This window comes from Poecilia reticulata, chromosome 6 (assembly GCF_904066995.2).
Source record: "Poecilia reticulata chromosome 6, P_reticulata-male-v2, whole genome shotgun sequence".
Lineage (NCBI taxonomy): Eukaryota > Metazoa > Chordata > Actinopteri > Cyprinodontiformes > Poeciliidae > Poecilia > Poecilia reticulata.
In genome coordinates, this window is record NC_088835.1 from 18,144,921 (window position 1) to 18,160,922 (window position 16,002).

A 16,002-nucleotide genomic window follows, 5' to 3' on the forward strand; every position below is an offset into this window, starting at 1 on the left:
ATGGGATTTGCCATTTATATCGAACCGCGAACCACCTTTCTTCCGACAAAACATCCTAAAAAAATTGTTGAGGCTTCATCGCTGTTGATAACAAAAACATGTCTATACAGTCAATATTACAAGTAAATATAAAATGTCCCTGAAAAGAGTTAGGTATGCTCCATATGCAGGGAGGGTGGCGTCCCTGTGGGAGTGTCCTCAGACTGGATTCCTCTTAAACCTGAGCTGGAGCTTGAAGATGCTCTGGGCTTTTCAGACAGCAGCTCAGCTGAGACGTTCAAGCTTTCGGGGTCTCTGACACCTGGAAAATTTGCAACAGTAAAAGCAGCCAACATGGGGGCTGCTCAGAGCTTCAGGGATATGTGCGACCGCACGAAGAATACTAATGTTCGCTTTAGTCTGCCGGCAGTGTGCATGGTGTGGCAGATAGCCATGATCATTCTGTTTGGGATTTTTATTCGATATGATGAAGAATCAGACGCACACTGGGTTGAGCACAGAAAACATGAAAATTTGACTGACATAGAGAATGACTTCTACTTCAGATATCCAAGTAAGTAAACCTATTTAACTATTTACTCAAGTTAATATTTTCTGAGTTTTCTTTTCTGTTTTATCATTTGATAACAAGGGAAGCCAAAAAAAATCAATATTTTTCTACATATTAGAGGTTAAATACTTTCTTTATTTATTACTTTATCATTGGTAATATCAAATTAGCGCCAGGTGTCATATTGTGATGACCTTTCATATTATTCTTAATTGCTGACAAAGATCTGATGCCTGCTTCTGCAGATCTCCCAGGGGGGTTTTCATTCCTCTGTGATTTTATCTCTATATTTTCTGCACCTCACACCTCCGGACTCACTGCTTTTCCTTTGTTTCATGTTTCTAATGTAACTTTTGTTTGGATTCTGTAGAAGTGTGCATTTGAGACTTTTATATGGGTGTGGTTGTTACATTCTACACAGAATGTCACCATATCATGTTTCAATTCATTTTCCTCCTCAATTTACAGTCCTTAAAGGCATTTTTCTATTCCTAACTTTTTTTTCTCTTCTATTGTTTATTTTTAGGCTTTTGCCTTGTTGGTGCATCAATGTATACATTTGTTTAAAAAAAACCCTCCTATTTAAATTAAATGTTCTATATCATAAGTTCCCATGATCTTCAGTTTTTTTAAGGTTTCATTGGCTCTAGTGGCCATTATTTGATAGTGAATTGACAGGAAAGTGGGTAATGAAAGAAGTGGGGAAGACATGTGGCAAAGGTTGCCAGGCTGGGAATTGAACCAGTGACGGCTGCATTGAGGATTAGGGCCTCCATATGTGGGTTGTGCTTAACCTCTACGCCACCACAGTACCCCTTAAATAAGTTTTTAAGATCATGGAAAAATAAACAAGCACCATGATGCTTGAGTCATCTTCACCTCTCTCGTCTGTAATATGCCCTTGTGCCAACCTGCATTGAGGATGCATGTTATTAAAATAAACTGTCCGTGGAGCCTGAACTGGTTCTCTACTGGAACATAGATTCATCCATGTGGGGCTTTGTATCCACTTAGGAAACGCATTTGGTAAGAGCATTTAGATAGGAAAAGCAAAGTTTAATAACATTTAAAGTGTTCTCTAATTTTTAGGTCGGGGGGGGGGAGTACTCTGAAAAGGAACATCACTCATCTCTGAAGAGGAATACCTGGAATATAGATGTATATCTCAGTTCTCAGTTACATTTTCAAAAAATTGGGGTCAGATCCTTCTTCAGTCCTTTCTTAGTAGGCTCTGCAATTTTCAAGCTCATTTTGCACTTTTAGACTTGGGCAGAGCCACTGGACCATTACACAAATGCTTGGCTTTTAGGAAGCACGTCATAAAGAAATTAGTTTCAAAGTATTTAAAACTAGGTATGAGATATGTTTTATTTTAAGCCATTTCTCCCCAACACAACTGATCTACTTAATCAATAATCTAATTTACTTTCATTTTCAACCTTTTTGTTGGACTCAAAAACTGTTGGTCATTATGTTGCTGTGATCTCCAAACAACCCTGACATTTTTCTGCTAAACAACTTGCTACTATTTTGAATTCATATGAGCAGGTATGCAGTCATGAGGTGCTCAGGGTATCAAAGCAGAAATAAGACTCCTGTTTCATCATTTCTCTCTGGTGAGAAGTTATTTTTGTGTTGGTTGGACGGCACTGTACACATTTGACAAATGAGTCAGTTTTGGACAAATTTTTCTCCTAGCATTTTGTTTTGGAATAAGTCTTATTCAAGCTTCACTTGCAACATGTCTCTCCTTGTTGCTGTGCCAACAAAGAGATATGTTTTGCATTCAGTGCTGTTTCATGCTCTGGTGCAGTTCACATCAGTAACGTTTTTCTAAGCAAGTTTAGTCAGCACACAGAGGATGTGTGCCTTTATTTGCTGGGAAGGGCATTTCTATTACAATGTTATTTGTTTGAACACCTGACAAAAGTTATCTTTCCAGTTCTGACTTACAGTCAATAGGATGAAATGTATACATTTTTAACACCTTGCACTGTTAGGTAATTAGTAATTGCAATATGATTTCGACTAAGGATAAATTCGTATTTTATACATTATAAATTCTGAAACTCTGCCTAATCTCTAAATATGTGACTCTTCTGCTTCTGATTAGCCAGGTAAAATATGTTCTAAATCTTACGGATTTAGAACATATTTAGAACAGGAACAATAAAGGCAAGTGAAACAAATAATGGTGAAATTTTGTGAAAACTGGTTTGTGGTTTTTCTCTGCTCATCTAAGTTCTTTTTTGTGTTACCCTTTTTTTTGTTTGTTTGTTTGTTTGTTTTACCTTTAGAACCAGACTGTTCTGTTTGGAAAGTTGCTTGTTGCAAATCCTGTTTCAGATGAAGTTTAAGGACCTTTTAATTTGTTATCGCTTCCATTTATCCATTCTCATCTTGTTTCTTTTCCAGGTTTCCAAGACGTACACGTGATGATATTTGTTGGGTTCGGTTTCCTGATGACGTTTCTGAAGCGTTACAGCTTCGGTGGAGTGGGTTTCAACTTCCTGATTGCCGCCTTCGGCCTCCAGTGGGCGCTGGTGATGCAGGGCTGGTTCCACTCCTTGGACGTTGATGGGAAGATCAAAATTGGAATTGAAAAGTAAACACTGTAGCTATAATTGCCTTATTTTAAAGTGTTTGTAGTTTAAAGCAGTGCTGTTACAGAACTTGAAGTGAAAAAAATCAATAACCTAATCAGGTCATCCAGTAAACTGATATTTGTTTTTATCTTTATTTGAAATACAACCTGCGGGGGAATATGTTTTGACCAGCATAGTTTCCATAGATGGAAAAACAAATAAAAAATGAGGGTGGAGGGACCAGTTTAACTGGCAGATTCCCAGAAAAAAAATACTTCCTGTCCCTTTAGATGAACTGTTTGTGGCTTTAAGGAAAAGGAAAACTTGCACTGATGAGTAATGATGATATGGCTGAAGGGCCACCAGCTCGCTGTGTGCCAAACAAAGTGAGACGTGTGTTTTCCGCCTGACTTTTAGTAACAATAAAGGAAATTTGATCCCTTATACCTCAGAGCTTAAAAAAATATACATTCTTGCGGTTTATGAATTTCAGTGTGGACTTTTGCTAAAGATAAACAGTCCATCACAGATACTGAGCTTGCTGCTGATCTCCTGTTGCCTTGTTTGTTCTCTTCATTTTCTCTCCTCAGCATTATCAATGCAGATTTCTGTGTAGCCGGCTGCCTGATCGCTTACGGTGCTGTGCTGGGAAAGGTCAGCCCGGTCCAGCTGATGGTTATGACTCTGTTTGGAATAACACTTTTTGCTGTAGAGGAATTTATCATCTTAAGTGTCATCCATGTAAGCTGTCTTTTTTTTCTCTCTCTCTTTTTGGTTTTGGCTGTCTGTCACCATCAACATGCAAACAAAATCAGGCTTCAGTCTCCATAGCCATGCTCTCAAATGGAGAGAGATAATTAAAGCATTTCTTCCATGATATCATATAAAGGGGAGAAAGTACCGGGGGTAAAATTATTATTAGACACTGACAATAATTTTATGATAAGGGGGTAAAACTATTATTTGATACTGATAATAATTTGATGGCATAATACATTTGCACCTTGTAAATGCTGCAGTTCATACACACTACTAATGATTCTAATTACATCTGTCCTTCTACTGTAAACTAAGCAATGGTTATGTTCACCCATCTACAACCTGATATGATGTCACTTAGAAAATACAACAGATGGCTATTTAACAGGATTCGTTTGAAAGACAGTGTATAACAGGAGAGTAGAATAAAAGATTTTCTTTAATCTATAAAAATATGAAAACTGTGACTAGGATTTGAATTTTACTCCCAGAACTATGTGGAAACAGTTTGCTGCATTACAAGTCTTTCAAGTGAATGCCCCATTCAGCTTTGCACATCTGCAGACTGAAATTTTTGCGCATGTTCCAAAATAGCTCATATTCTACCTAAATAGATTGAAAGTCTCTGTAGACATCAGTTTTGAAGTGTTACCCGAAATGTAATTAATACAGTTTAGTTGACTTTTTGGGGGGTCGTTTATACACTCTGTTAGGTTCACCTCTAAATATCATTCATATTCTGTTTCAGAATAGGAAACAGAATATATTTAGAGGGTGATGAAGGATGTTAGTTGTCATCACACATAGTGTTTTTTGAAAGGACAAAATGTTACATTTTGGTCTGAGCTGACCAAAACACTTTCTTCTACATTTGCTGTCTCCTGCTTGGCTTGTGGCAAACTGCAGACATGACCATATTTTTTTTTCTCTCACTTCCATTTTATAATTATACACATCTGATTGTGTCAATTATGAAGACACTATAAACAAAGAAATCCAAATCTAAGGTTTTGTGTTTTAATCTCCTTTTATCCTAATGATAAATATATGCACTTTTTGTAAACCTCAAACTACTTTTTATTCCTTAAGGCCAGGGATGCTGGGGGTTCCATGGTGATCCACACTTTTGGAGCTTACTATGGACTTTCCATATCATGGATGCTCTATCGACCCAACCTGGACCAGAGCTCACGCTTGCAAGGCTCTGTGTATCATTCAGATGTCTTTGCTATGATTGGTAATCTGGGTTTAGTACAAAAGATTGAGTTACATTGATTTTGTTTTTCTTTTTGTTCTTATTCTGCTTTGTCCACTCATATTACTTTGCCTTTTATTTGTACAGGTACCCTCTTCTTGTGGATGTTCTGGCCCAGCTTCAACTCAGCAATCGCCGATCATGGTGATGGGCAACACAGAGCGGTCATCAACACTTACCTGGCTTTGGCCTCAACTGTGCTCACTGCCATGGCTATGTCAAGCCTCTTCCAGAAACATGGAAAACTAGATATGGTAAGGAAAAGAAAATAATAAATCTTAAAAAAAACCTAGCAAACACAAAAATTTTTATATTTTCTCTTTTCTTATTGTAAACGTTTGGACTAAAATCAAATACTTTTGCTTTAATTTAATGGGTTTTGCTTCTCAGGTTCACATCCAGAACTCAACACTTGCTGGAGGCGTTGCAGCAGGAACAGCAGCTGAGTTCATGCTGATGCCCTATGGAGCTCTCATCGTTGGCTTCTGCTGTGGTATTATCTCCACATTTGGATACATATTCCTCTCTGTAAGATCTTTATTTGGCAGCCATCATAAAGTATTATATAAGCTCCGGCTTTTGTGATTTTAATAACCTCAGTGAACACCTTCTTATCCCTCCATCAGCCTTTCATGGAGAAGCACATGAAGATCCAAGACACGTGTGGAATCCACAATCTTCACGCCATGCCAGGTGTTATAGGCGGTATAGTTGGAGCCATCACCGCTGCAGCTGCTTCAGAGTCGGTTTATGGCCATGAGGGGTATGTTACCTTTTTAAATAAGGAGAAAACAAAAAGACAGATTAGCAGAAACTTAATTCAATTTAAATTGAAGGCTACGCTGCTGTGAATGTCTTTTTTTTTTTTGCAAATCTAGAGGAAATTAAAAGTCTTGTTTTCAATTAAAGGTTGGTGAACACTTTTGACTTCAAAGATGGTTTTGAGCACATGTACCCCACAAAGCAGGGAGGTCACCAGGCCGGAGGCCTCTGTGTGGCTCTCATCTTCGGTATAGGAGGAGGCGTGATAGTCGGTAGGGAATGAATAACTTTAAAAACAATGATTGGGATCTTCCTGTGTTGCAACACAATGGCTTCACTTTACAAACTATATGTTTTGACATTATAACTTTGTCTTTTATTTGTCATTCTAGGCGCCATCTTGAGATTACCCATCTGGGGAGATCCAGCCGATGACAACTGCTTTGATGATGAAGCTTACTGGGAGGTAAGAGGCAGGCAGTTTATACTTTTTAAAATAATTTTGATAAAGAGAAAATATTCAAATAAAAGGGACTTATAATTCTGGTTAAAAAAAATTAAATGATCACACCAATTATAGGAACAGTAAATTTAACATACATTTGCTGGGGGGTTTTGTTTGTTTTTTTCACATTTTGTTACATTGCAAACACAAACTTCAGTGTATTTTATTGGGATGCAATGTGAGAAAACAGCACAAACAAGCTCATAATTGTGAAGTGAAACCAAATAGTATCTGATTTTTTTAAATGTTCTATTTTAATTGCAGTGTGGCATGGATTTATATTTATGTTGCTTTATCCTGCTACCCAGTTCTTTTCATTTTTATTTACATTTCGCCCGGAATAATTCCTGCTATACGCTAGTGTCAAAAGCTTTTCTGGTTTCCAACTTTGAACAACATGGGCAGAAAATCTCAGATTTTAATACCACGCCTTTGTGACGGTTGCTGCTTTGTCTCCAGGTGCCAGAGGACGAGGAGAGTATCCCTCCTATCCTGCAGTACAACAACCACATGCGGAACAAAGACGTGTGAGTATCTGATTCATCTATTAGCTTAAAGTAATGTGGTCATAAATATGATTACCCCATAAAGCAGTCACATTGTACAGTTAAAAACGTGCTGCCATTTACTGTCCTCTTGGCGGCAGCAAAGTCCACTTTAACAAAGAAGGTGTGGGTCGTTGCTTTTGCTCTTGATGGGGATTACGGTTCAATGTTTTAATGTGAGGAATACACCATGAGAAGAAAGTGCGGCTTCGCACAGAGGCCTCTGCCACGCAGTGCAGGTTTGATTACAAAACCCTGACATGATCCATTGCTCAGTAAATCCACGTGAAGTTTCTCTCTCGTGCTGTTTTTTGATGTGGGTTTCTGCAGAACACCTTCACATGTATGACTCATCAAAGTGACCTTGGGTTTATGTAGCAGCCTATGTGTGTATATCATGTTTACACTGATAATAAATCTACCATTAGCTCATCTATTATAGAAAGATGAACTCTGGATTTTGATCAAATCTTATTGAAATTCATGTAAATCTAAGAGTCAGAGGTCTTTGGGGAGGTTATTTTGCATGCTTCCTACATATTTGGAGCACAACATGCAACATGATTATTTATGTAACTTTGCTTTCTTTTCAGTGCTGGCACAAATTTCGCCATGGAGACAGATTCCAGGACGCGATCATGAATGGTTCCTGAATTGATTGGCTGTGACCCATTTCATTTTATTATTTCTCTGCTGGAGGAAAAAAAATCCATATGTAGAAAACAATTTGCTTTTAAAATAAATAATAATGAGAAATATTCATATTTTTATGGGTTTTACCTCAAATTACCTAATTTCAGAAGTGAGAAAATAGTTTAATGATGTGAAGATTTTTTTTTCTCTTCTTTCCAATATGTGTTATGTTATAGTGAAATGTAGCTCTTATTTGAAAAGATAAATATCAGCACCTCATTTAACACCAATTTGGGAATTTAATCAAGTTTTTTCCTAATTTGTATGTTTTTCTGCACTTTCATTTATTCACAGAGTTAGATATAAGATGTATCTTTTATAAGATACATCTTATAAAAGATGTATCTTATAAAAGATACATCTTTTATAAGATGTATCTTATAAAAGATAAGATACATCTTATCTTTTATTTGTCATTTATTGGGGTTTTTTCTGTTTCTTTGAGTAAATTTTTACAGAGTTTGAAAGAAATGTTTATTATGTTCCTGATTGTGAAAGTCATACAATGTTACCACTGTTACAAACTAAGAGATGCAGTGACTTTAAGGGATTCTTCTTATTTAACATTTATATTATATTCTCACTTTATTGATGCTTTATAAGACACAAGTAGGGAATTTTGTATCATATTAACTTCCTCCATCTGGAAGCTCTCCTTTTTGTCCAGTACACAAAATAAATGTACCTGAAATACTAATAATGTTCCACAAGCATTTCAGATAATTAACTCTAAGCAAACGTCTAAAGTGTTTGCAATTGACAAATTAACAATGTCAGCTATGTAAAATGCTTGTGATACTGTTTGAGAAGTTTCTTAACGCTAATTTGAATTGATAATAAATTAAGAATTACCGTAATGATAAAAATATTTTCCAATGAAAAAGTGTATAGTCTAATTTATCTGATTTATTTAATAATAAACTTTTACGGAGAAGTTGACATCTTGGTTTATAAACATAAATTTCACTAGTAAAAAAAAACCAACAAGGGTCTTTCATATCATCTTGGTGTCCTCCTCCTACGTAAGGTCAGACAGAGGGCAGCAGCCTTCATGACACTGTGCTGACTGAAAACAAACTACATACGGAAAATCATCCTTACTTAGTCGAAGGGGAGCAAATGATGCAAAACACATACCCTGATGGACAAATACTTTAAAATTACTGATCAGGAAAGTGATTTAGTGTTGTTTTTTTCCCCTCTCACATTAGATGTATCATAAAAGTGGCCATTTGCAAAGATACAGAGCATGACGTTTGGTTTTTCTGAAGATGCCATATTTTTTCTCTACATCTAGCAGCGCCAGTGTCGGTCATTCACCCATGGTGGCTGAATTTCTGAGCAGTCTCACCCCCATCAACCCCTCACCAAGCCACCTCCCCAACCTTGGCATTTGATTGGTGGAAGGCAGCAGCAGCTCGCTGTGGGAGAGTGTGGATGATTCCCACACATGAGAAGCAGCGAGGAATCCGTCTCCTCATACAGTCTCCTTTCCAACAAAGGCAGGCTTAGTGCTGTTTTCTTTTGTCATAAGGAACGTGTTTGAGTAAAGGAGGTAATGGTGCCACAAGTGCTCCAATTAAATGCGATGCAGCCCTGCTGGGAAGAAAGGCTGCTCAGTTGCCCTCTATACTTCCCTCATGTCACACGCACACAAAAACAGGGCCTCTTCGTCTTCTTCTACCATCCCCACTCGTGTATTTCCCGCCCTAACTTCTCTTCATGTTTATTCATCAACCACTTAAAGGCCAAAATTCAACGTTGCTAAACCGAATACGGAGCTATTTTGAAAATGTGTTCATTTTGCACTTCTGTGTTTAGACAACCTGGCCTTAATGCATGACAAATCCGACCCTTATAAACAGACCCCGATGTCTTCTACAAGATGCAAACTGAGTAAGAACAGGGGCCATGGAGAAGGTGAACTGGAATACTTGGAGACATAAGGGGGCATAAAAAGGGGAATGAGGTCTCTCTTTCTTTGCTGAGGACTGACTGACTGACTGACTCAATCATGATCTTTGATTGACAGCTTCAGTGAAGGAGGGAACTGGGAACGAAGGGCGAAGGATGGAAGCTTAGAATGGGAACTGCACAAAAACATGCGCCTATACAAGGGGTCCGCCATGAAGCTCATTAATGTAAAAGAACATACAAGCAAAGGCAAAATTTACAGAGCTGTGCAGATCTAAATACAACGTGGGAGGTCACACTGGACCCTGTTATTTGTTTTGCTTTTTGTCATCATCTTATAGGACTCGGAAACTAATCTTACAGCAACTTTGTCTCTTGCTTGCGTCTCTTGTCTGGTCATTACATCTGTGGTGTGGCAGTTACACAACATTACAACAACATTGAATTCACTGAGGTTTTACAAGAATATGCAGCAGCCAAATAGTATTCAGAGCTGTGTGTTCACGACGCCATAAACTGAGCAATAAAAGCCACTTTGAAAGCAACCAGGAGTCCGTAAACGTGTTAATAAACCCTTCAGGCTTTCACTCTTTTCTCTCTTTACCTAATCTCTTCACATCTTATGCAGCTCAAGGGTCCCCCATAGATTATTTCTCAGTGAGAAATCTGAAGCATTCAAAAACGTTTTAAAGTCCTCTCTGCAAAGTGACGCTCAGTTAAATCCAAGAAGACAGAGTTGATGTACATATTTTATATACACAGTACCATTTCGTAATTGTTATACAGATATAGAGGAAACTTGTGCTCTATCAACTCTTTTCCAAAATAAAACCCAGCCAGGACCCATGTTTTATTCAAAGGAGTGTCAGACATTTCAGTGATTGAGAGGTCAAATTTAACCCTACGAACGTTTTGGGGACATTGTCACATGTTCCTATCTAGACTTCCTATACATCATAGAACATAGCATTTTCTTCCATAACCTATGCATTCCATTTACCAATTACGGTATCTAGATTTCATCCATAATCTTTACTAATGGATCTGAAAATCTCTGATAAAGCTCTCCTATACATATGTATTTTTAAGAAGTGGGTTCATGTCCACTAAACTGACAGGCAAGCAACAAGAGCCCATGGTAACTAGATTTATCAACTGAACCGCTATTAGTCATAAAGCGGTTCAGGAACTATGGTCTTAGGAGTGGTAAAAAGAAAGCCATCACTGAAACACAGCCTTAAGAAGTCCCATTTGAAGTTTGGTTTAGATGAGGCCAAAGTTCATCTTTTTCATCATACTAAGTTAGTCTTCCCAAATGTGAAACGTGGTGGAGGTGGCGTCGAGAATATACGTCATGCACAATACTGTTTTAAGAATTTTGGAAATAACATTATTTTTCTTCCACTTTTACAACTGCACACTTTTATAGTTTGTGACTTTAATGTGCCAAACTGTGACAAAATTCAAGGGGCACAAATACTTTAAATTACAATAACTAAAGCTCTTGCAGTCTACTCTTATAGGCAGGTAAGTGGTACATCATTAAAAGTCTTTCTTAAACTTTTCTTAGCTAGCTGAATGTTTAATGTTGATTAGATAGTCGAGAAGTTGTGATTCGTGTCCTGCTGTCCATCCCTGTTTTCCATCCACAGCTTCGTCCACTGCAGGTATCCCCAGAAACTCCCCACGCCACAGAGGCTGCTTAAGTGTCCCTATCGGACCACAGTAGCGAAGAACAGCAGATTAACCATGATCCTATCTGCTCAGCGCTAGCCCCTTCATACGCTCCGTTACACTGGCTTTTAAAAGGAGATGCTGATGCCATTCAGGCCTGTGATATGAATCCCAGACGTGGGGACAAGGACACAGCGTTCACCCCTGTTTCACAGAAAGGAGCCCCCTTTCTGACACCCTTTAATTCTCGTTGCTACGGGGCTTCTGGGTTCAATGGCGGACTCCTGTTGTGAGGGGGACAAAGCCCCTCAGTCATCCAGCAATGGTTGCCAGGGGAGGCAGAATGTATGGGGAGGGACGGGCTGCTGTTATCCCAGGCGAAATGTCTCTCTTAAGGCGGCAGAGATTTGGTGATTGACAGGTGGCTACACGCTCCACTGCAGATCGCCCTGTGGGGCCGGTGGTCTGTGAGGCCTCGTATGTGTGACCATGAATGTGAGTTCTGATGACAGGGTGCTGCAGGCTTAGTGGGGTTGCAGGATGGTCACATATGCCACAGTGAAATAGCCGCTTTATACCTGCAGAGGGCGCTACTTCTGCATGAAGGTGTAAACTTTCTCTGCTGCAGGTGAGCTGAGAAGACGTGTAATAAGGAGGATGAAAAAACAAATGAAAATGCAGCTTCTTTGTAATGTTTAATGCGGTGAAACATATTTATCTCCTTGCAAAAGGCTTCTGTTGTTGCTTTTTGCTTGAATGTTTCACATCATCACACAAGTATAAACATCACACAACGATAATCTGAGTAAATGCAAAAAGCTGTTAATCATTTATTCATTTAGGGGGAAAGTATCAAAGCCCATCTGACCTTAAGTTAAAAAAAAATAATACTCCACCCCCTTGTTAAATTATAAATGAACTGAAATAAAACCATAATTTTGGTCCTGTTTCATAAGCCATACCCGAGCTAATTAATGCCAGGCCTGTGCAATCCAAAATCACTTTGCTAAATCCCATCTGAAAACAGAAACTAGGCTAACAGACATGGAACAGCAATACATTATACCCCGATCTAAAGAAATTCAGTTTTACAATATAAAAAATACACAAAAATATATATGTATTAAATTTTGTAAACTTCAAAAAACTGGAACTTAAGTAAATATTTTGCATGAGTTAATCAGATAATTAAAATAGATATTGCATCTTATTATCATGCATCTCTGCAGTTTAATGATGAGTATTTTTTGGTTTGTTCATCATACACCCATTCGAACCGTCACACCGACAATCCCCAAACATCCACTGCCTGTTTCCCCCTCCAAGGCCCAAAGAGGTGAGTGGGAACAGACAAGGCTGCGCAGACAACACGGTGCCCCCTTCGAGAGACGTCTGGGACCGTCTGGGTTCTGCTCTCCCAGACAGAGAGCCCTTTCCACCCCATCAGACTCTGTTCACGCCCATCCCCATACCCTCGTCCCCGAAACCACCACACCCACTTCCCCTTGACCTTGACTCTCCGTCCAGACAGTCCGGGGTCAAAGGTTAACACAGCAGCCACACATCAGACAAGGTTCAGGTCCCTTGAGTCCATAAGAAGGCTAAATGGTGACTCACTCAGAAATCAGGCTGTAGGAATGTGGCTTTAGATTCCTGCAGAGATGAAACAACAAAGAAATTGTAAAATGTGTTGAATATGCATATTGTTTCTCAGTCATACAGAACAGTGCATTTAAAGTTAGTCTTGTACATTCACGTTATTGACATTTCTTCATAAAGAAAAGTTTTCCAGAAAATAGATGAATAAGACATATTTTTGGACTAACTTGATCTTTGAGATGAGTCAGAGGAAGATCTGTCTACTAAAGACATACGTTTTTGTATTTACTGGTAAGTTCTAAGTTGACTGGCTGGTTGCAGTTCATCTACATCTGCATTTTCTTTTACTTAATTTTCTTTTTTTTCTTCATAAATGTTCTCACATTTTTCTTAAGCACTGTTTGACACAAGTAAAGTTTTAAGTTGATTTTTTTGATGATGGAGTGGTCCAAGTCTTACTGCAACAAAACATCCCCAAACCATGACACTTCCACCTCTATGTTCCACAGCTGGAACGAGATTCTTTACATTGAATGTCAAATGTTTTTTGTTGGTTTTTTTAGGCCAAACTGGCGCCACCTGCTCTGGTGTCTAAATAACTTAGTTTTAGAGCAACCTCTCCAAAAACATTATCTACCTTCTCTGTGGCAAACATCACTCAGGCCTTCCTGCTGTTCTCTGAGACCAACTGTTTCCACCTTGCACACTTTAAGAAAGTTAAACATGTTGAGTCTCTTGTCAACTGTAAACACATGCACTTTCTTATCAACGGTGAGTGTTTGCATAACATCTCTTCACAACATTATCAGACTCTGTGAAACTGATTTTGCTTCTATTTTCATGGTGAACTTGCTTGGATGGTCAGATTTAGCCGTGTTCACAGGCCTCAGACTGATCTTTGTGTAAACAATGGTGTTTACTTTCACTGCAGCACACCAAAACAAATGTTAGTGGTTTAGGTAGGGGTGGGGGAAAATGTTGAGTAATGATCCAATCATGTGTACATGATGTGATGCAACTACTTTTAAGTTGGAGAAAATCTGGGATACCATAATTTATTCCTCACCAGAAATTGCATTTGTTTATTATCTTTTATGATGCATTTTAAAATGTCTTTTCTTTGGGCTTATTTATTTTTTATTAATATTATTTGAAATGATTGAAGTTGTTCAAATTGATCTTAAATATTCAAAAGTCCAAATATATTATAAAAACAAACAGGTTGATTTAAGATTATGTGTTTTACTTTTTCATTTTTTCCACATCAAAAAGTTAATATAAGTAAAAAAATAAGAGGGACCCAGTCAAAGTTGGTTTTTTTACCTAAGTAAGCAATGCAAATATATAGAACTGTAATAACTAAATATTATTAAATGTTAGAAAAAATAAAATGTGATAAAAAAATGTAGAGATTAGGAAAATTCAATGTTACAGATTTTTCCTTTCTTCTTGCTGTAGAATTTATTTTTTCAATTAAAATTACTTTTGTCTCATTTTCAAAACAGTTAAGATCGTTTTAAAGTAAATTGACAGTAAAGTCTGAAAAATGTTTTTCTTTTCTTTGAGTCACTAAAAGAAGTTTCATTAGGCCACTTGAACATTTTTTCTGAATAAGAGTCAACGTGCCAGAGTTGTCAGCACTTTGCTTGAAAAATAAAAGATGTTAATGTTATGTTTCACATTTCTGATATATCAAATTAAACTTCTTGGGAAGTGCAATCAAAGTGATTCATAAATGGAATTGCGGACAATTGCTTTCACGTCAAAATGAACTGACTGATTTAATTGTTGAAAAAAAAAATAATAATAATAACGCAAAGCATAACACATGTTTGGTTTGACTTCTATTAGTGGATAGGTGGAGAATATAGTAGTTTGTGCAGCTTTCGTATGTGTATATATTTATTTAATAATTATCAGTGCAAATTGTGTAAATTATGTGCACCGGCAAAATAAAAAATGTATTCAATTGATCTTTTTAGGCCATGTTTAATTTGATTCATTTGATCGGTTCTAAGCCTTTAAATGTTATCTTACGGACTTATATGGTGCAGAGATTCGTCTGTAGCTGAGGACTGAAAGGCCTTGTGATCTTCTTTAAACCGAATTACAATCAGAGAATTAATCTGCAACAGGAGGCGGGACTGAGGGTGGCGTAAGCCAATCAAAAGAGGCCTTTCAACCAAAACCTGCGCGGAAAAATGTTAATAAAAGCACATATAAAGCTCTTAACCTTAAAAAGAGTGGGTGGAAGATATTTCTGCAGTTTACACGATTTTTTTTTTTTTTTTTTGCAAATTATATATTTAAATAATATTTTACCAGTCACCATCTAGTGATTTATGATTTATGTTATGGTTTCAAAAAAGAAGAAAAGAGAAGAAAAAATATATATCTCCAGAAAACGACTGCGGCGATGTCCTTTCAGCACCGCTTCGACTCGTTTAAACCAACAATTATCCATATTTTAGATTTTTTATATATATATTTCTCACGACTAAATTCATTTCATCACTAAAATAAACTTAGATATAGTAATTCACTTTTTCCCCGAAGATAAATACAATTGAAATAGAAAACGTCGCTATTTACCAACAATTGATTTTAGCATAAATTATTGACTTAATTCAAGAGACAAAAGCAACAATTATTGCAATTTTTTAGCACCAAATGTCGTTTCTCTTTAGTTCAGCTGCAGCTTCTGGATTACTTATTGCAAAGTTTCATTAATACAATGCTTAAGTTTTGATTGTATTTATTTTAATGCATGCATATTGCAGATTTACAAAAACAAATTATGATTTCAGTGTCAACTGTGCAATATTTACACAGTTGGCCTTTATATAACAAATTCATTTTGTTGAATTGGAGATGATAACTCCAAAATGTTCTTGATAGAGCAGCATCTCCTCTAAAGAGGACCTTCCTGATTTTAATGAGACCTCAGAAGAGAAACCCCCCTCTGTTGTTTCAAACTGGCTCCCCTGGCAGCAGGCCCAGAGGCAGGGCTGTGTGTGTGTGCGTGCGTGTGTGTGTGTGTGTGTGTGTGTGTGTGTGTGTGTGTGTGTGTGTGTGTGTGTGTGTGTGTGTGTGTGTGTGTGTGTGTGTGTGTTTGTGTGTAGCTGCCTGGATGCAGTGAAAAGCCACACAGTGACTCCTCT

At 37.6% G+C, this 16,002-nt stretch overlaps 1 protein-coding gene across 2 annotated transcripts; it reads left to right on the plus strand.

The window, feature by feature from the left end:
• Window positions 1-131: 131 nt before the first annotated feature.
• On the plus strand, window positions 132-12,325 carry rhcgb (Rh family, C glycoprotein b). 2 transcript variants are annotated; one of them, XM_081608064.1, is made up of 11 exons: window positions 132-553; window positions 2,966-3,155; window positions 3,726-3,876; window positions 4,984-5,131; window positions 5,237-5,403; window positions 5,540-5,677; window positions 5,776-5,912; window positions 6,059-6,183; window positions 6,304-6,377; window positions 6,876-6,943; window positions 11,295-12,325. In XM_081608064.1, the coding sequence occupies exons 1-11, from the start codon at window positions 334-336 to the stop codon at window positions 11,533-11,535; spliced, it is 1,659 nt and encodes a 552-aa protein (XP_081464190.1). In that variant the 5' UTR covers window positions 132-333; the 3' UTR covers window positions 11,536-12,325. The 2 variants fall into 2 exon arrangements, with proteins under 2 accessions (XP_081464190.1, XP_008409709.2); XM_008411487.3 differs by lacking the exon at window positions 11,295-12,325 and adding an exon at window positions 7,555-7,716 and having other exon boundaries at window positions 154-553.
• Window positions 12,326-16,002: the final 3,677 nt, after the last annotated feature.